The 20446-nt window shown below is 40.6% G+C and overlaps 2 protein-coding genes across 4 annotated transcripts in view; one reads left to right on the top strand and one right to left on the bottom strand.

Moving 5' to 3' along the window:
* Nucleotides 1–20446, bottom strand: part of TEN1 (TEN1 subunit of CST complex) — a 112670-nt gene that overhangs the window by 32389 nt on the left and 59835 nt on the right. The gene's annotated exons all lie outside the window — the stretch shown is intronic.
* Nucleotides 1–20446, top strand: part of EVPL (envoplakin) — a 91942-nt gene that overhangs the window by 59216 nt on the left and 12280 nt on the right. The window contains exons 9-14 of the mRNA XM_040329974.1: nucleotides 4652–4747; nucleotides 7094–7366; nucleotides 8600–8757; nucleotides 14009–14106; nucleotides 15830–16035; nucleotides 19153–19331. Coding sequence (XP_040185908.1) covers nucleotides 4652–4747; nucleotides 7094–7366; nucleotides 8600–8757; nucleotides 14009–14106; nucleotides 15830–16035; nucleotides 19153–19331 — 1010 coding nt within the window. The remainder of the gene's footprint in view (nucleotides 1–4651; nucleotides 4748–7093; nucleotides 7367–8599; nucleotides 8758–14008; nucleotides 14107–15829; nucleotides 16036–19152; nucleotides 19332–20446) is intronic.

Here is a 20446-nt window from a genome sequence, read left to right as displayed (position 1 = left end):
TATTCCCTGGATCGCCAATCCCTGGTGTTATTACTTATAAATGTTAATCAGTCATGCTTTGTACATTTAGGAATGCATCCAGCTCTTTTTTAAAACAAACTACTGAGCTGGGCATAACTAGATTTTGAGAGAGTCTATTCCACGTTTTCACAGCTCTCACTATGAACCAGCGATCACACACAGCGGGAGCCCAGCGGTGTGTACCACAGACTCTCTGTACACCGGCACCTGCAGTGATCTCTGTATTGGTGTCACTGGTCCTCAAAAAGAGTCAAAAGTGTCAGTTAGTGTCCAAATGTCCGCCCCAATATCGCAGTTCTGCTATAAGCCGCTGATCGACACCATTACTAGTAAATAAATAAATAAAAATGAATAACATATCCCATTTGAAGATGCTATAACTTTTGCGCACGCCAATCAATATACACTTATTTCGATTTTTTATCAAAAATATGTAGCAGAATATACAGTATCTCACAAAAGTAAGTACACCCCTCACATTTTTGTAAATATTTTATTATATCTTTTCATGTGACAACACTGAAGAAATTGCACTTTGCTACAATGTAAAGTAGTGAGTGTACAGCTTCTATAACAGTGTAAATTTGCTGTCCCCTCAAAATATCTCAACACACAGCCATTAATGTTTAAACCACTGGCAACAAAAGTGAGTATACCCCTAGTGAAAATGTCCAAATTGGGCCCAATTAGCTATTTTTCCTCCCCGTGTCATGTGACTTGTTAGTGTTACAAGGTCTCAGGTGTGAATGGGGAGCAGGTGTGTTAAATTTGGTGTTATCGCTCTCACTCTCTCATACTGGTCACTGGAAGTTCAACATGGCACCTCATGGCAAAGAACTCTCTGACGATCTGAAAAAAATCAATTGTTGCTTTACATAAAGATGGCATAGGCCAGTGTTTCTCAACCTTTTTACCACGGAGGAACCCTTGGCAAAACATTTGAGATCAAGGGAACCCCTTAAAAAAAATTCAGATCTACAGCTCCCGGAACCCTGGATCTGATTAGCAAGCTGTAGATATAAAAGAAAATTTGGGAACAACTGCGCTAGGGTAAAAAATCAGATTGATAAGCAGCAATTAAAATTGTGTATAAACAAAGTAAATAACAGGTAAAAAAGGAAAATTGCGCTATACCAAACTGTGCACTTACATCAAACGAACAATTATGACATGTGCCCAAGTGCATGTGCTAAACATCTAAATTAACACTCTAAATTATTTATATGAATCGCATGGAGTCAGGGGGCCCGAAGCCGCCTGGCCCTGCTGAGCAATAATATGTGTAAGCCCAGTGATCAATGACACAAATAAATGTGTAAAAACGTGACAACAATGATTGCTAATAAAAATTGCTAATGAAAATAGACCACAAAGGTGATAAGTGAAGTCCATGAAATCCAGAATGAAAAAATAAAAGTAAAAATCAAATATGTGATGAGTCCGTATGGCAGAGAAGACACCCGTGAAAACTTCAAGAATGCTGTTGTTAGGCACCAAACGTGAATCCACCGCCAATCATGCAGCTGCTTACCAGAAATCAAGGTCCTGCCGGACCACTATCAACATATCTCTCAACCATAGATCTTTAAAGCAGCAGTAGATCCTCCACCTGCGCTGGAATCATGCCGTGCTCGACGATGGATATAAAAAAACAGAACAGAGCTCCACATAGCATAAAATCCGGGTAATTTATTTAAAACAGGAGTAAACAGATATACAACTCACATTTGGGTTGATAAAAACCAGCATTTGGCCTGTAACGCCGGCCGGACGTATCCAGGAACAAAGCCACTCGTTGGAGTAATGAAAGGGATGGCGTCCACACGTCACTCACTCCACCCGACCCGACGCGTTACACGAGTTCCAGAAGCAGTTGGATTGGGCAACTCGTATCCAAAGTCCTGAGAGCCTGCTAGGACAAGCTGCTCCATTATAGTGTGAACAGGGCACATAGAAATCAATTGTTTTCTTTATGTCCTTGCAGTGATCTACATTAGAACAAGCCCAAAATATTCTATGCAAGTCAAATCTGCACATATTTTTCCATCAGTTTTTTTTTTTGCACATATACTGTAAATGAGACCTTGCTGAACTTGAACAAAACTCCCAAATATTGTGATTCATAAATAAGACAGCAGACTACGGGAACAGTTGGACCTTGTTCCCAACATACCATATTTGCTGGCGTATAAGACTACCTTTTACACTTAAAAAAACTGACCAAAAATAGGGGTCGTCTTATACGCCGGGTCAGCTGCTCGGATGCCAGCTGGATGTGCGGTAATACTGTATCTAGCTCTAAAATTAGAGGGTCGTCTTATACACCCAGTCGCTTTATACACCGGGAAATACGGTACATGCAAAATTGATGGTAAATTGTGCAGATTTGACCTTTATAGAATACTACTTTGGTCTTGTCCACATCATGAGACATGCATTTTCCCAACATACTGTAGGTCTCTGCAAAGACATAAAGAAAACAATTGATTTCTATGTGCCCTGTTCACACAATAATGTTGGTGTAATTTGAGTATTTTTCTCTGCAGAAAATGCATACATGTAGCATATTTCTGTGCAGAAAAAGCACGCACATGATACCAATGTTGTTTTCAATGTGCACTGTCAATGCGCATTGATACCTGGTGCCTCCTCTATAGCTCCAGCTCCTCTGAACCTGTGAGGGTAGTGCCAGGAGGAGTGCTGACAGTGGGACCACATGGCTGAATGTTGCAGGAAACGAGAACCTGTGTATGGTAGAGACTGAATGCAGACTGCAGAAGGAGGAGCAGAGAGTGGGGAAACACAACTGGATTAGGCTGCATGTAGCAGGGGGTGAGATTATAATAGCATTATGTACAATTATGACATTCCAATCCAGTCATGTGCTCCTTTTTTCTGCTCCCCCCCTCCACAGTGTGCATTACTGCTACCGTTCTGACAGGATCTTACCTTCTGATCTGGTGCTTCCTGCCTCCATTCTCTGCTCTTGTCACAGCTCCTTCTCTGTGCTCCTGCCTCTATGGTTTTCAATCTCAGTTCCCTTCACAGCTCCCTGCCTCCACAGTCTTCATTCTTGGCTCCCGTCCTCCATGCTCTGAAATGTAAGAACTCCCACTCTCTGCATTCCTATTGACTAAGCCTTCTGAGTTCTCCAAGCTGGAACTGCAGAGAAGACATCGGGTATCAATGTGCTCTGACAGTACTCACTGTCAGCGTGCATTGGGAACAATGGAAACAACATTGGGCAGATATACAGGTGATACTCGAAAAATCTGAATATTGTGCAAAAGTTCATTTATTTCACTAATGCAACTTAAAGAGTGAAACTAATATATGAGATAAACTCATTTCATGTAAAGCAAGATAGTTCAAGCCGTGATTTGTCATAATTGTGATGATTATGGCTTACAGCTCATGAAAACCCCAAATCCACAATTTCAGAAAATTCGAATATTACATGCAATCAATAAAACAAGGATTGCACATAGAACAATATCGGACCTCTAAAAAGTATAAGCATGTATATGTACTCAGTACTTGGCTTGGGCCCCTTTTGCAGCAATTACTGCCTCAATGCGGCGTGGCATGGAAGCTACGACATTTGAAGCCCATGTCCAGGATCCGTCTGTGTGTGGTGGCTCTTGATGCACTCCAGCCTCAGTCCACTCCTTGTGAAAGTCCCCAACACTTTTGAATGGCCTTTTCCTGACAATCCTCTCCAGACTGCGGTCATCCCTGCTGCTTGTGCACCTTTTTCTTCCACACTTTTCCCTTCCACATAACTTTCTTCGAATGTGCTTTGATACAGCACTTCCAACTTCTTTTTCAATTACCTTTTGAGGCTTTCCCTCCTTATGGAGAGTGTTAATGATGGTTTTCTGCACAACTGTCAGGTCAGCAGTCTTTCCCATGATTGTGATTCCTACTGAACCAGACTGAGAGACCATTTAAAGGCTCAGGAACCCTTTGCAGGTGTTATGGCTTAATTAGGTGGTTAGAGTGGGACAATTTGATCCTAGAATATTGCACCTTTTCACAATATTCAAATTTTCTTAGATTGTGGATTTGAAGTTTTTAATGAGCTGTAAGTCATAATCATCACAATAATGACAAATCACGGCTTGAACTATCTTGCTTTGCATGTAATGAGTCTATCTCATATATTAGTTTCACATTTTAAGTTGCATTTGTGAAATAAATGAACTTTTGCACGATGCTCACATTTTTTGAGTATCACCTGTACATATGAGCAATTAATTTTTAATAAATGATAATACAACTAACAGTTTTTAACATGTTAATGTAGCTTTCTTCTTTGGCAAACTAAATTTAGGAACTTTGGCTGGGTGGTACCCCTGCGCTCCTTCTGGACCAACCGCCACTGATGTACAGTATATACAATGTACAACATTGCGTAAAAGGTGGCCAGTTATATAGCCTGAATTTATACAACTGCCTTCTTGGATTATTACATATGCTGGTTGTACATTGTTTGGCAGACACATTGATGTTTTTTCCAGTGTTGGTTTCACATGCATATCTTCTTTACAATGGGATATTTGGTTTCTTTTCCCAATGAATGCGTTTAGTGTAAGCCCATAGAATAATACATGTATTATTTGTGTCACAGGCTCATGATGAGGCTCTGAAAGGAGAGTGGCAAAATTTTCTAAATCTGTGCATCTGTCAAGAGAATCATCTAAAGAATGCTGAGGATTACAAGAAGGCAAGAAGCACAATAAAATGTTTATCTTTATTTTCTGTGCTGATGAATATGATACAATGTTTTAGAACCTTTTATTACGTTAACTGCTTTTCTGTTTGTGTGAATATTCGGATCTTGTGCTATCCCAGACCTTTTCAACTCTACTGTTCTGGCACAATGAAGTTCAGACCTTGCTAACTCATTGAAATCTGTTTTCCCAGAAAACTAGGGATCGATGGGTGAGGCGGGGTGGTCCTGTTTTATAGTACTGCTAAAAAAGTCCCAAACAGATACCCTATAATTCTGAGCTCCAGACAGAAACATGAATACATTATGGATTTATGGATTCAATCAAAAATCATTAAATCTATTTTTCTGTTGAATCATTTTTATTGGTTATAAAAGAAGAAATAAACAACAGTGGTGCCCAATAATATATTATTGATAATAATCAAATCAGGGCATTAGTAAATAGACACATGCATCTACAAATATTCAAGCCTTTGGGGGCCAGGTTTGCTGATAAGTGAACGGATTCACTAAAAACTGATTCAGAATAGCAATGGGGGGGAAGGGTGGGAGATAGGGAAGGAGAAGAGCGATTGGGAAGGGTTGGAAGAAGTAGAAGTCAGGGAAGAAGGGGAAAAACAAACCAACATGAGACAGAAATGGAGGTTGGAAAGCAGTGGCTGGTGGTCAAAAATGTTTTGCAGGGCGCAAACAAACTGAAAAAAAACATCAATTGCCGCCACTGTGCCCACTAAACGCAGCCAGTTTGTACCCTCAAATGCAGCCAGTTTGTCCCCCCAAATGCAGCCAGTTTGTGCCCCCAAATGCAGCCAGTTTGTGCCCCCAAATGCAGCCAGTTTGTGCCCCCAAATGCAGCCAGTTTGTCTCCCAATTGCAGACAGTTTGTGCCCCCAATTGCCGCCAGTTTGTGCCCCCAATTTCCACCAGTTTGTGTCCCCAAATGCAGCCAGTTTCCCCCCAGCACTTATCTTCCTCGGGTCAGCACCATCCTCTCCACAGTCCCTTGATGTCTTTTCCCGACCTCGGTGTCACTTCAGCCAATCAGGTGACCGGTAACCAGGCCCAGTGCACCTGATTGGCTGAACACAAGGGTTTACAAGGGTTTACAACCCCTTTAAAGATGAACTGTAATTTTTACCAGGTTTTGGCTATCATCTGTTTAGCAGTCCAAAACAAAGTAGCCAATTTCTGTTTCCTGTGAGAAAATGAAACCTAGAACCATATGATGGAGGAGGGAGACCCACTGATATTTTGGAACTAATGTGAAACAAGGTTCGAAGGAGGCCAAATTGCTGGCCCAAATAGGTTTGGTGCCATTCCCTGTTTTATAACCCTCAGCTTCTACACCTGCACCAGGCCTACATTTGAGATTTTTAGAAAAAAGTTCATGTACTCAAAGATACCGATAGTATTAAACTGATTGATCCATCTTTTGCAGTTGTCATTCATTTCTCTTAGTTTATGAATACTATCAATGATGCTTAGCCTGCCCTTTAAATTCAAAAAGGGTAATCCACTGTAACAGAAAATGTTTAAAAATAATTACCAAATAAACAAAGGGCCAGATTCACAGAAAAAGTACGCCGGAGTATCTGCTGATACTCCGACGTACTTTCAAATTTGCTGCGTCGTATCTTTATTTGTAATTCACAAACAAAGATACGACTGCATTTGGCTAAGATCCGACAGGCGTACGGCTTCGTACGCCTTCGGATCTTAGGATGCAATACTTTGGCGCCCGCTGGGTGGAGTTTGCGTAGTTTTCCGCGTCGGGTATGCTAATTAGCTGTTTAAGGCGATCCACGAAGGTACGCGCGTTTGACGCATTCTCTTACGTTCGGCTTTTCCCGTCGTAAAGTTGTGATTGCTATTTAGGTGGGTGTAAAATTAGACAGCCCATGTTAAAGTATGGTCGTCGTTCCCGCGTCGAATTTCAAATTTTTTTTTTTTGCGCAAGTCGTCCGGGAAAACGAAAGTTCGTAACGCACGTCGCCGTTCAAAACATTACGTCGGGTGACGTCATTTCGCGCAAAGCAAGGCGGGAAATTTCAAAACGGAGCATGCGCAGTATGTTCGGTGCGGGAACGCGCCTAATTTAAATGGTACACGCCCCATTTGAATTAGGCGGGCTTGCGCCGGATGGCTTTACGCTACGCCGCCGCAAGTTTACAGGTAAGTGCTTTGTGAATCAAGCACTTACGCTGAAAACTTGCGGCAGAGTAACGTAAACGGGATACGTTACGCCGCCGTAATTCTACATGAATCTGGCCCAAAGTATCCAATAAATTACTTTGAAAAGTAGAGCTAATTTATGTTTCTACATCTTTACCTTTACAGTTTCATGAAGATGCAGATTCTGCAGCCCAAGTCCTAAAAGATGTCAACAAAAACCTTGACACAAAATACAACCAGCCAAACACACAGGCTCCAGGAGTGGTATCTGAGCTACTACTACAGTTGGACAAGGAAGACAAGCAGCTGGCCCAAGCTGAGAAGACATTGTCTGAACTCAAACAAAGAGCACCAGACATTTTTCCCATTAAACAGAGGAGATTAAGACCAAAACAACCCATTAATGTGGATACGCTCTGCGACTGGGATTCTGGAGATGTAAGCCTTAATGTATTCTTTGAGAAAAAAAAAAACACATAATGAGGTAGAAAGCAAGAGCAGAGAGAATAAATATGTACGACGCGTTATGAAAAATGAGTTAAAGCTATATCAACATTTTGATTTAAAGGAGTATAGGTTTGATCATTTAAAGTATAAATAAAGAATAGAAAAGGCTTTCATTTTCAATGTGGGGGGAAATCCCGTCATAGACCGTTTGTTATGGTGACAACTCAAAATGTAGTATTTTTCCTTAATTTTATTCATGGAGGCAATGGTCTTTAGGACACATACAAAGGGTAAATCTTTTCAGCAAAGGACACAGTCTGCAATAAATCCCAACCGGATTGCTAACCTTTCCTTGGCCTAAGGTATATTTCAGCTTTAGCAGTCACATTTGAGAAAGCCCTACTTTATGTTTGTTATGTGTTCACGCAGCATTGTTATGTGTTCACACAACGTTTCTCATGAGGAGGCGTCAAGGTTTTTTGAACAATGTTTGAGTGAGTCTGTCTTCATTAACATACAATGCAAGAAGCCCAACCTCTACACCTTTAGTCCTTTGTTAGGCCCGAAAGTATTAGAATTGAAAATCTGCCTGCATGGTACAGACAGGGTTAATTATGGCAAATACAACTGCTTAGCCCCATCATAAGCAAAGAGCTTCTGTCATGCTCCTGCTGACTGGAAATCTTTAGCTCTGACTCAGGCCTGGTTCACACTGGTGCAACATGCGCTCAGACTTTGAGAGCACAAGTCACGCCCCATTAAGTGCAATGGAACCATTCTAATAGAAGTGACTTGAGTCGCTCTCACCTAGAAAAAGGTTCCTACACTACTTTTGGTACGACTTGCATTGACGTCTGTCAAAGAACTCTTATGAAAGTCATGCCAAAATCGTTCTGGAATGTCGGCTTTGAAGTTGCGGCAGTGTGGAGACCTCTACAGGACCTGCAAGCTGGCAGGGAACAGGTGTGTCTACTTTGTCTGTAGCTGCTTTCTAAAAGAACAAAAACAAAATGTAAAAGTTTGCACACCTTTTGCTTTGATGCAGCTTAATGTATTTGACCGATTTTAACTGAAAATTCAGTTGGGCTTAAGGCATAGACTTCAACCTTATTCAAACATAGTTGAACCTAACAAAAAGCAATGGATGTGTGCGGAAACTTTTCAACTCTTAGATATTTGAACATTTAACATACATAGAAGCTAATAATAAATTTTCTCATCAAGGCTCAGTTAAACAAAGGACAGGTATGCACGTTGAAAGATAACAGCCAGAGGGAGAACTGGACGGTGCAGATGTCTGGAAGTGGGGGGACCAAGGATGTTCCTGCTGCCTGTTTTGTGATACCTCCCCCAGATCCGGAGACTCTGGAAAGGGTAAAGAAGTAAGTGTAATTTAACTAATATTTATTTTTAGTGGTATCATATCTGGAGAGAAATTGGAACTCCAAATATATATATATATATATATATATATATATATATATATATATATATATATATATATATATATATATATATATATATACACATACACATACGTGTGTGTATATACAGTTGTGCTCATAAGTTTACATACGAATATGAATGATAAAACAAAAAGATTTTTCACTCATGGTTTAGCTGAAGCCAATTATTATCAATCAACTGTGTTTACTCTTTTTAAATAATAATGGCAACATAAACTACCCAAATAACCCCAATGCTGCACTGAGTCATGGGGAAAGCAAAATAATTGTCAAAGGATCTGCGGAAAAAGGTAGTTGAACTGTATAAAACAGGAAAGGGATATAAAAAGATATCCAAGTGTAGCGCTACCCCCAAGGAGCCGCTGATTTGTTATTGGGATCGGCATATTGAGTTACCTTAATGTGGCGTATGGGTGCAGTTGGAGAACAAAGCAGTGAGTGAAGGTCCAGACAGTGAATAAAGGGTTTTCCAATGCTTTATTTCCTGGCCAACTCGGCCAACATCAACTTCAAATGGGAAGAAAAGGTTGATGAGGAGAAAAGGGAGAACCTTGCAATATCAGGCCTGGATATGAACTGAGCAGTCATGCTCTCAGTAGTATCAAATTGTGAGTGGGTGAAGTGCCCCCGGACAGACCCCTCTCAAAAGCCTGGCAGCCGAGGTGTCACTTTGGATTTGCTGGGAGGAACAGATCTCTCTCACAGACCAGGCTCTAGGGCCTCTGCCACAGGCCAATTACTTTAGGTGAGCTAAATGGATGAATGGAGCGAATCTTCCCAGTAGGTTTTAGCATAGGTCACCAGATGACAGCAAAGCGTACCTGTCAGCATTCCCGATTGGTTCGTTCAAGCCCTGTTGGACAACCTGCCTCCGGGTTCCCCTCAAACCGACCCCCCAGCCTGGGATCCTTTCAATAGAACCCGGGAACCCAGTAGGTCACTGGAGTCCCCTTTTACCTCCGGATGAGGTTTTGTGTAGCCTGCAATTCTGGCCTGGTGGGCCGCGTTGCGAAACTTGCTTAGCACATGACACCTGTCACAGATATATCCTCCCCCAGCATGCCCCGCGAGGGGAAAACTCCTCTAATTGGCTGCTGGGGAAAACTTACTCTGCCAGAACCCCTCTGGCGCCAACTGCTGGCCAGGGATGGTACCGCATCCCTGGAGCACAGACTGACCCAGTGGATTTTTCTGGAATGACAGAAGTCCCAATTTAGCAAATTGTAAATGGGAACAAAATAACTCTCCCATTCCCCACTAACTTTAGCGTAGTACCCATACTGAAAGTAAGGGGGCGCTACACAAGGAATTGAGAATGCCAATCATCAGTTTTCAAACTCTAAATAAGAACAGGAAAATGAGGGGTTCTGTTGAAACCAAACAACGGTCAGGTAGACCAACTAAATTTTCAACCACAAATGCCAGGAAAATTGTTCGGGATTCAAAGAAAAACCCACAAAAAACTTCAGGTGAAATACAGGACTCTCTGAAAACATGTGGTGTGGCTGTTTCAAGATGCACAATAAGGAGGCACTTGAAGAAAGATGTGCTGCATGGTCGAGTTGCCAGAAGAAAGCCATTACTACGCAAATGCCACTAAGTATCCCACTTACAATACGCCAAACAGCACAGAGACAAGCCTCAAACCTTCTGCTACAAAGTCATTTGGAGTGATGAGCCCAAAATTGAGCTTTTTGGTCACAGCCATAAACGTTACATTTGGAGAGGAGTCAACTAGGCCTATGATAAAAAGGTACGGAGGTGGATCGCTGATGTTTTGGGGATGTGTGAGCTACAAAGGCACAGGATCCAAAACACAAGGTCAAATCAACCTGTCATTGGCTACAGCAGAATAAAGTGAAGGTTTTGGAGTGGTCGTCTCAGTCTTCTGACCTCAATATCATTGAGCCACTCTGTGGAGATGTCAAAATGTGCAGTTAATGCAAGACAGCCCAATAATTTACAGGAACTGGAGGCTTTTTGTCAAGAGGAATGGGCAGCTTTACCATCTGAAAAGATAAAGAGCCTCATCCACAAATACAACAGAAGACTTCAAGCTGTCATTGATGTTAAAGGGAGCAATACTCGGAATATTAGCAATATTAAGAACTGGGGTATGTAAACTTTTGATCAGGGTCATTTGGGTAGTTTCTGTTGCCATTATGATTTATAAAGAGTAAACAACAGTTGATTGATAATAAATGGCTTCAGCCAAACACTAACCATGAGCGAAAGAAAGGTTTTTGTGTTATCATTCATATTCTCTGAAAAATGGGCAAGAAATCATAAATTCTGCCAGTGTATGTAAACTTATGAGCACAACTGTGTGTATGTATGTATGTATATATATATATATATATATATATATATATATATGTGTATGTATATGTAAAAAGAGTGCAGCGATAAACAAAGTGCATTTGTGCCAATATAGACAAATATCAAAATATACTACTGTGCAGAAAATCAACAGTAATAATAACTGTGAATAAAGTTTGAAGACACATATGCTAAATTGCATCACGTGTGAATAAAGTGCAATTTGTTCAGACAAAAAGTTCATATAAAGCTGGATTCCATCAAAGAAAGTCTCATGGAAGAAGAATGTGTTTGGAAATGACGATCATACACCTGACAACGTGATACCCATCACCATACCAAAACTGGAGGCTTACCAGAAAGCCAGCGACCCCTCTTACTCAGAGAGGCCACACAGCGCTTGGTTGGATCTCATATCCACTGAGAAAAATCCGGATGTTCCTTTCCTATGACCGTGGATGGTATACACCGGGAGGTTCAGTGCATGTAGCTGCTGAACTTGTGCGATCACTGCTTGAAACTCATAAGGATTTTATCTGTTTGACCTGTTGATTGTGACATGATCATAGCTTGGACTTTTATGCAAGTGTACTGCTTAATAAACTGGATGTTGAGACAGTATCACACTATGTGAAGTCCTTTTGTTTCCTAAACATTCTGATATCGAGGCTTCCTACACAGCATCTTGCATAGTGTGTTGCTGTGAACCTCCCGGTGTATACCATCCACAGCCATAGGAGAGGAACGTCCGGATTTCTCTCAGTGAATAAGAGATCCAACCAAGCGCTGTGGGACCTCTCTGAATAAGAGGGGTTGCTGGCTTTCCGGTAAGCCTCCATTTTGTTATGGTGATGGTTGTCACGTCGTCAGGTGTACACGATCTACATTTCCAAACACTCTCCTCTTCCATGAGACTTTCTTTAATGGAATACAGCTTTATAAGAACTTTTTGTTTGCACAAATTGCACTTTATTGATGTAATTTAGCATATGCGTCTTCAAACTTTATTCACAGTTATTGTTTATATACTGTTGATTATCTGCACATTAGTATATTTGTCTGTATTTGCACTAATGCACTTTATTGTTTAGCGCTGCACTCTTTATACATATATTATCTGTGCCTGGTGTCTGGGTTATAATGCACAGCTACTTATTAACTTCAGTTCCTAGTGCGGATATACCCTTTACATTTATGTAGATAGATATCTATATAAATCCTTCCTACTGTCCATTTAGGTAGTCATTACAAATCATTACATGTATTTTTAAATGCTGCAAATGTGACATAAATCAGATTTGGAGTAAAAGATATTGATAGGCCTCAGGCACACTGGGCATTTCACGCATCCAGTAGTCACGAGTGCAGTGACCATCCCTATTGCCTGTCGAAGACCGATTAAAATATGTTTAGCGGCTGGACCCTGTACTGAGTGGTACTCCTGTGTAAAGCCCTATGTGTTCAGGGGCTCATGCCTGGAACACAAAAATCCTGCATTCTTGGCATACATCCCTGAAAGCATGGGGTCCTAAACATAAGTACCAATCGGTACAACATACTTCAGGCTCTCATAGATTTTGACAGGATGCAGGCAGTGGGGCTAGATGCTGGACCTGTGCCTCCTGGGAGCATGAAAATGCTGGGATTTGACACACAGGGGCTAAACGCCCAGTGTGCGAGAGGCCAGAACTGAAGGAAATGTTTAAGCAGGGTACAGTAAGTATATACTACAAGGAGGACCTGTGTTAATGCTCAGTCATTGCTCAAGGAACAGCCAGGTGATACCAGGAATCTGCAAAATTGTGTCACCTTTCTAGCTAAATAGAGGGGTTGATTTACTAAAACTGGAGCATGCAAAAACTGGTGCTCTGCATAGAAACTTTCAGGCCCAGATTCTCGTAGATCGGGCGTATCTCTGCGGTGGCGTAACGTATGTCATTTACGTTACGCCGCCGCAAGTTTTTCATGCAAGTGCTTTATTCACAAAGCACTTGCGTGTAAAGTTGCGGCTGCGTAGCGTAAATCACCCGGCGCAAGCCCGCCTAATTCAAATTAGGCGGGTAGGGGGCGTGTATCATTTAAATTAAGCGCGTTCCCGCGCCGAACGTACTGCGCATTCGCCGTCCGAAAAATATCCCAGGGTGCATTGCTCCAAATGACATCGCAAGGACGTCATTGGTTTCGACGTGAACGTAAATGGCGTCCAGCCCCATTCACGGACGACTTACGCAAACAACGTAAATTTAGACGCGGGAACGACGGCCATACTCAACATTGGTTGCCCCTCATATAGCAGGGGCAACTTTACTTAAACGTCGTAACTTCACTGCGTCGGCCGCTCGTACGTTCGAGAATTCGCATATCTAGCTAATTTGCATACTCAACGGGGAAAACGACACCTAGAGGACAAAAAAAAAATTGCATTTAAGATCCGACGGCGTAAGAGCCTTACGCCTGTCGGATCTAATGGTTATCTATGCGTAACTGATTCTAAGAATCAGACGCATAGATACGACGGCCCAGATTAGGACTTACGACGGCGTACATGGCGTTGCGCCATCGTAAGCCCTTTGGGAATCTGGGCCTCAGTTTTTTTTTGTCAAAGCTAAATTGAACAAAGCTGAAGTTAGAATTTGCACTTTCCAGTTTTAGTATATCAGCCCCAGAGTCATTTGGCAGGTAAAACTGTTTACATATACAGTATGTATTTCAGCTGTGCATTTAGGTGTCTGTCTGAAGTTCCACTCTAACTCTGTTAGTATTAATATTACTATTTGTACATGAGAACAGTTGCACTTTATTCCGCTAAATATGTGATCAGCTTGCTCATGATTACTTCTTTTGTCAGATTAGAAGCAGAGCTGAGTGATGCCAAAAAGAAAAAGGCAGCAGTGCAAAATGCTCTGAAGTCAAGCAACCTGGAGCCTGCAAGAGCCAACAAACTGGGTAATAATTTGTCACACCCCATAGACACACAGTAACTGGTCCAATAATGTCACTTTTTTCTTAAAGTAAATATATAAACATTCAATAGCATATAATATAAATACACATCGAATTGAATAAGTGCAAACAAATATAACTAGCAACAATATGCAAAGTGACCACACGCGTGCCAACCAAATAAATGTACAGCGATTGATATACAACACAAAATAGTCCAGTAGTGTCAAACGAGGTGAAGGGATAGATAAACCAGCTCTTCCAAAATGTGATTACATAAGACAAAGAAAAAAAAAACAGGATTTTTAATACAGAAATGTTAGCTTACTGAAAATTATGTCCATGTACACTATAGTATGCACTCAATATTTGGTCGGGGCTCCTTTTGCATGAATTACTGCATAAATGCGGTGTGGCATGGAGGCGATCAGCCTGTGGCACTACTGAGGTCTTATGGAAGTCCAGGTTTCTTTGATAGTGGCTTTTAGCTCATCCGCATTGTTGATTCTGGTGTCTCTCATCTTCCTCTTGACAATACCCCACAGATTCTCAATGGGGTTTAGGTCAGGCGAGTTTGTTGGCCAATCAGGCACAGTGACACCGTGATCAATAAACCAGGTATTGGTATTTTCGGCAGTGTGGGCAGGTGCCAAGTCCTGCTGGAAAATGAAATCAGCATCTCCATAAAGCTGGTCATCAGAGGCAAGCATGAAGTGATCTAGAATTTCTTGGCAGAGTGCTGTGTTGACTTTGGACTTAATAAAACACAGTGGACCAACACCAGCAGATAAAAATGACTCCCCAAATCATCACGCACTGTGAAAATTTTCATTTGAAAATCAAGGTCCCAGTGTCTGGAGGAAGAGTGGACAGACACAGGATCCAAGTTCATGAGGTCCAGTGTGAAATTTCCACAGTCAGTGATAAATTGGGGAGCCATGTCATCTGCTGGTGTTGGTCCACTGTGTTTTATCAAGTTCAAAGTCAGCGCAGCCCTCTACCAGGAAATTCGAAAGCACTTCATGCTTCCATCTGCTGACCAGCTTTATGGAGATGCCGATTTCATTTTCCAGCATGACTTGGCACCTGCCCACACTGAGAAAAGTACCAATACCTGGTTTAATGATCACTGTGCTTGATTGGCTAGCAAACTTACCTGACCCAAACCCCATAGAGAATCTGTGGGGTATTGTCAATAGGAAGACAAGAGACACCAGACCCAACAATGCAGGTGAGCTGAAAGCCACGATCAAAGTAACCTGGGATTCCATAACACCTCAGCAGTGCCACAGGCTGATCTCCTCCATTCCACGCAGCATTGATGCAGCAATTCATGTACTATACTGTACATAGACATACTTTTCAGTAAGCCAACATTTCTGTATTAAAAATATTTTTTTTTATTGGTCTTATGTAATATCCAAGTACAGGTATACTAAATTTGGGGTATTCACTAGCTGTAAGCCATAATCATCAAAATTAAAAGAAAGAAATGCTTGAAATATTTCACTCTGTGTGTAACACATTCATTTAAAATATATGAGTTTCACTTTTTGAATTACCAAAAAAAATAAACTTTTTGATGATATTCAAATTTTATGAGATGCACCTGTATGTTTGCAAGTGTTTCGTTAAACGATGAGGCTGCATTGAAATACAATTTTGTTAGTAAGGGGGGATTTTGAAATCGAAGTGTGACTCTTAAATCTGTATATTATTTGGGCAGCTTCTGTGGGTGGAACGCCTATTCCACCAGTCCGAACTTCTAGTGTTCCAAGTGAAGATCCTCAGGCAACCCAGATCCTCAACAAGCTAAACAAAATCCATGGAGACTTGCAAGACACAGAGCAGGAGATCCTGACAAGGGTGCGTGCGCCTGTGAACCGATCTTCACCAAGCCAAGATATAACACGAAGACTGAAGGACCAGGAGGTGAGTGAATTGAGGGATGTTAACATTTGAGTATGTGCCCTCTTTAATAAAAATGTTTTTTTCTATATAGTAGGTGAAGGTTAGTACTTCTGTCAGATTTGTTTATTGTCAGATTTCCCCTCTTTTCCTGCTCCAAAGACATTAACATACAGTTCTAGGCAGGTTGACCGATCTGTAAGCCCTGAAAAAGCGACATTTTAAGACCCCAGAACACCTTGGCACGTTTTTTTGGAAAACTTTAAAGGGTCACTAAAGGAATTTTTTTTTTTATCTAAATAGCTTCCTTTACCTTGCTGCAGTCCTGGTTTCATGTCCTCATTGTTCGTTTTTGCTTTCATGTTGCTGTAAATCCTCTCTGTTCTGGACACTTCCTGGTTGCCTGTTTCCTGATGACCACAGTACTGGGAGATTTCTCACGGTGGTCACTAATCAAGGAGGTGTGAGTAAAACTAAACTGGATTGGTGCTGAGGAGTTTTAGACAAAGTATCACTGCTCTCTATTGGCTGACTGCCCTCTAGTGGCTCTCTGTACATCAGAGAACCAGCAAACAACAGCAAAAACGAAACTACACTGCAGGCACATTATATGATTGTTTTTTTATCTATTTTTAATCATTTTTGAAAGGAATCAGTTAACTATTATGTCTCTATGCCCTGTAAACAGTCATTTCAGCAAAAAAAAAAATTTCCTTTAGTGACCCTTTAAGCAATAGAAGGGCATTATTCCAAACCCCCTTTTTTATTTTTATTTTTTTTATGATGTTTACATTGCTTGTAATAGGAATAAAATTGACACCATTTTTAATTTTACAGTGTAAAAATAAATAATAAGTTAAATAGATTTTTTTTTTAACGCGCATACGTGAATAGCGCCCGCAAATGAAAACAGTGTTTAATCCACACATGTGAGGTATCACCACGATCGTTATAAGACTAGCCCCAGACCTCCTCTGTAACTCGAAACATGCAAACTGTAGAATTTTTTAAACACACCTATGGAAATTTTTAAGGGTAAAAGCTTGTCGCCATTCCACGTGCAGGCGCAATTTTGAAGTGTGACATGTTAGGTATCAATTTACTCGGCGTAACATTATTTTTCACAATATAAAAAAAACTGGACTAACTTTACTGTTGTCTTATTTTTTAATGCAACATTTTTTATTTTTTTCTCCCCAAAAAAGTACGCTTAAGACTGCTGCGCAAATACGGTGTGACAAAGTATTGCAACGACCGCCATTTTATTCTCTAGGGTGTTAGAAAAAAATATAAATAATGTTTGGGGGTTCCAAGTATTTCTAGCAAAAATATATATTTTAACTTGTAAACACCAAATCTCAGAAAGAGGCTCAGTCCTTAAGTGGTTAAGGAAGCCTAAAAGACTCCTTGAGAAAATTTTAAACAATTAAATCTGATCAGATCCAGTACCACAGCAACTATTACTAGGGATGCACCGATACCAGTTTAGGACTGAGTACAAGTGCCGATACTTTTTCTCAAGCACACGCCAATACCAATTACCGATACCTATTTTGCACTTGGATGCATTTATTTTTTACACACCCTAGTTCACACCAGTGAGGCTTTGAAATCACGCTACTTCAGCACGATTTCAAAGTCGTGGATCAGTGAAATTTAGACCTTTGATTTCATTGCAGCTTGTGACTTCATTTAACAGAAGTCAATGCAAGTCACAATGAAATCGCAGAAAAAGTAGTGCAGAAACCTTTTTGAGAGTCACTACAACTTGAGTCACAAAATATCTAAAGACCTAGCAACTTTCTAAAAATGGGAACACATTTTAGCACAAAGTATGTAGACAAAAGACACACATTTGGCACACCTCCAGTTACACACACCATAAAGGATTAATATGCAAAATGTAACTGCCTAAATCCACATGATTTTTTTTTTTTTTTTTACCAAAACTTTTCCTTTATACTGGCTTTTGAAAAATGTAAATAAAATCACTTAGAGGTTAGATAAAAGGTTTTGTGTAGCATAACTACTTTCGGTAGTGCATGTTTTATTGAGATCTATACATTGGGCCAAAAAGAGGGATAAGTGAGGAGGAAAGAGGGACAGAATGATTTTGTGCTAAATAAGGAACAGTCACTCCAAATGAGAGTCAGTTGGGAGCCATATCTCCCGAGTAGAGTTCAGAGTGGGAGACGAAAAAGCAGCACAACGAGACAGTCATTTGGGCTACCCTGCTTATATGCCAACAAGGAACATGCTGACAGTAGGAAAGCACAAAGTGACAGATGATCAGTCTGCAACTTCTCTTTGAACTGTCAAGTCACAGGCTTGAGGAGGGATATGGCTTGTAAGGGTTATTTAAGGCCAGGGACCAAGCACATACTGTATATCACTTGGTCAAATTCTGACTGGTGGCCTGATTGTCCCCTAAATACACCATTTTATATTGGCTGTAACTCCACCCAGAATTGAACAGGGCCCATATATTGTATGCACTTGGCCCCCTGGGGAGTTAAACAACATAAAAAAATTATGGTTTTTCTTTAACTGCAACAGTGAAAAATCATATCCCCTGCCCTGCCAGATAAGGCTATGCTTTGTGATGGGACCATAAAAAAACTCAGAACTGGATGTACAGAAATGCAAACTCTTTGTCAGGTTAAACAGCTCACTTATATGTATTCCATATGCTTGTTTAGCTGTTTGGAGTTCAGATTTAAGGTTTAAAGCTCTAAAAATGTTGTGTAAATGAATGAATCTGAATGGGCTCAACCATTTTTAGATGATTCAAACATCTTTGTTATACCATACCCTGCAATTTTGTTTATCTCAGGCCATGGGGGATTATCATTTATATCTCATATTGCAATATGCCATGCTTTTATTATCATTTACATTTTATATTGTCATTCTTCTATATCGTGTGTGTAATACTGTTATATGTCACGCAAATGATTAGTTCAATAATAAACATGCCAAATTTTTACACTCGCATGAATTCTTTTGAATTCGCCACACACACTTCATTTAAAGTCCCAAATTCCCCTCGTTTTGTGCACTGTTAATAATTGAGACAGCTTTCAAAATAAAATACAAAGTATTTAGCTAATAGATCAAACATTTTGTAACTTCATTTTGCAGGGAACAGCTCAGCGCATCCAAAATATTGCAGCAGAGAAAGAAGCTGCAAAGAGGGAGTGTGAAAACTTCCTGGCAAAGAAACCAACAGGATCAACAGCAGCCCAACTCCCAACCACCTTAACAAATGTCAATAACAAGTACAACGATGTCAAGGTCCTTTCAACACTCTACGGAGAGGAGTATGTAACAGTAAATATATATTGTCTTGTTGTATATATGAGAAAGAATGGGAATATGGGTCAGGAGGCTGATTGAAAAACTGAACAGATTCCCCATCCACACAAACGAAAATCCTCCCTGCTGTGTTGTATTATGACAGTAAGGACTCCTCTGTCTTTAAAACACACTGTTCAGAGGTGCAACCAATTGGCTACAGCGCTAATCAATTGAAAAATCGAAAGGAACATTTTCCAACAAGCTAATTTAAGGGGTGTTGATCATTAGATTGACTTCTCTGAAACGGGAACGTTCATAGATGTAAAAAAAAAATTCAGCCGCTCTGTGTTGCGATCCATTTATAGCCAGCATAAGACAGTCTCTTTCTCAACCAGGGTTCTGTGGAACCCTAGGATTCCTTCAGAGGTTCCTTCAGCCATGAGCATATTCGGACTATTAACAAAAGTAACCACTAACAACGATCATGTTTTTTAGCTGTCTTTAAGGGGGAGTTTCTTCACACTACCATTGTAATGAGCATTCTTCCTAATGACCTGTGAGCTTCAGAAATAGTAATTATTAGCACAAGTTCCCTGAGATCGGAAAGTTATTTTAAGGATTTCTTTAATGGTAAAAAGGTTGAGAAAGGCTGATCCAAGATGTAATATTCATTTGTGGTTAGAAGCATGTTATGACATGAAAGGTTACTGTCAGGTCTTTTTCCGTCTGTGTCCCAATGCAGAGATTTTCCTTCTCGTTTTCTACACTCATCAGGAAATGAGAGAAAATCATTTCAAATTAAGGGCAAAAAACCCTCTTATACAGACATTAGCAAGGCGTGTCCCTGTGGGGAGACTTCCCCTTTATTCCTCTTCATATTCTTCTGTCTCAGTAGCAACCATCAATCTTCGAGGACACAGACATCAATATCAAACCAACACGGTCTCAACACATTTTACCCAAAGTGGCTTTGAATATGCACTAAAACGTTGTCTAAATTAACCCCTGGTATGTGTGGGTGGATCTGAAATTTTCAAAAGTCAGAAGATCAACACAAGATGCACTCTTCTTCTTTTTTCCCCAAGGCAATACTCCAATGAGTTTTGGCTTTCCACTTGTCTTTGTTTCCCAAAACGAC

The sequence above is a fragment of the Rana temporaria genome, chromosome 12 (assembly GCF_905171775.1).
Source record: "Rana temporaria chromosome 12, aRanTem1.1, whole genome shotgun sequence".
Classification (NCBI taxonomy): Eukaryota; Metazoa; Chordata; class Amphibia; order Anura; family Ranidae; genus Rana; species Rana temporaria.
This window is presented reverse-complemented; position numbering and strand designations above follow the sequence as displayed.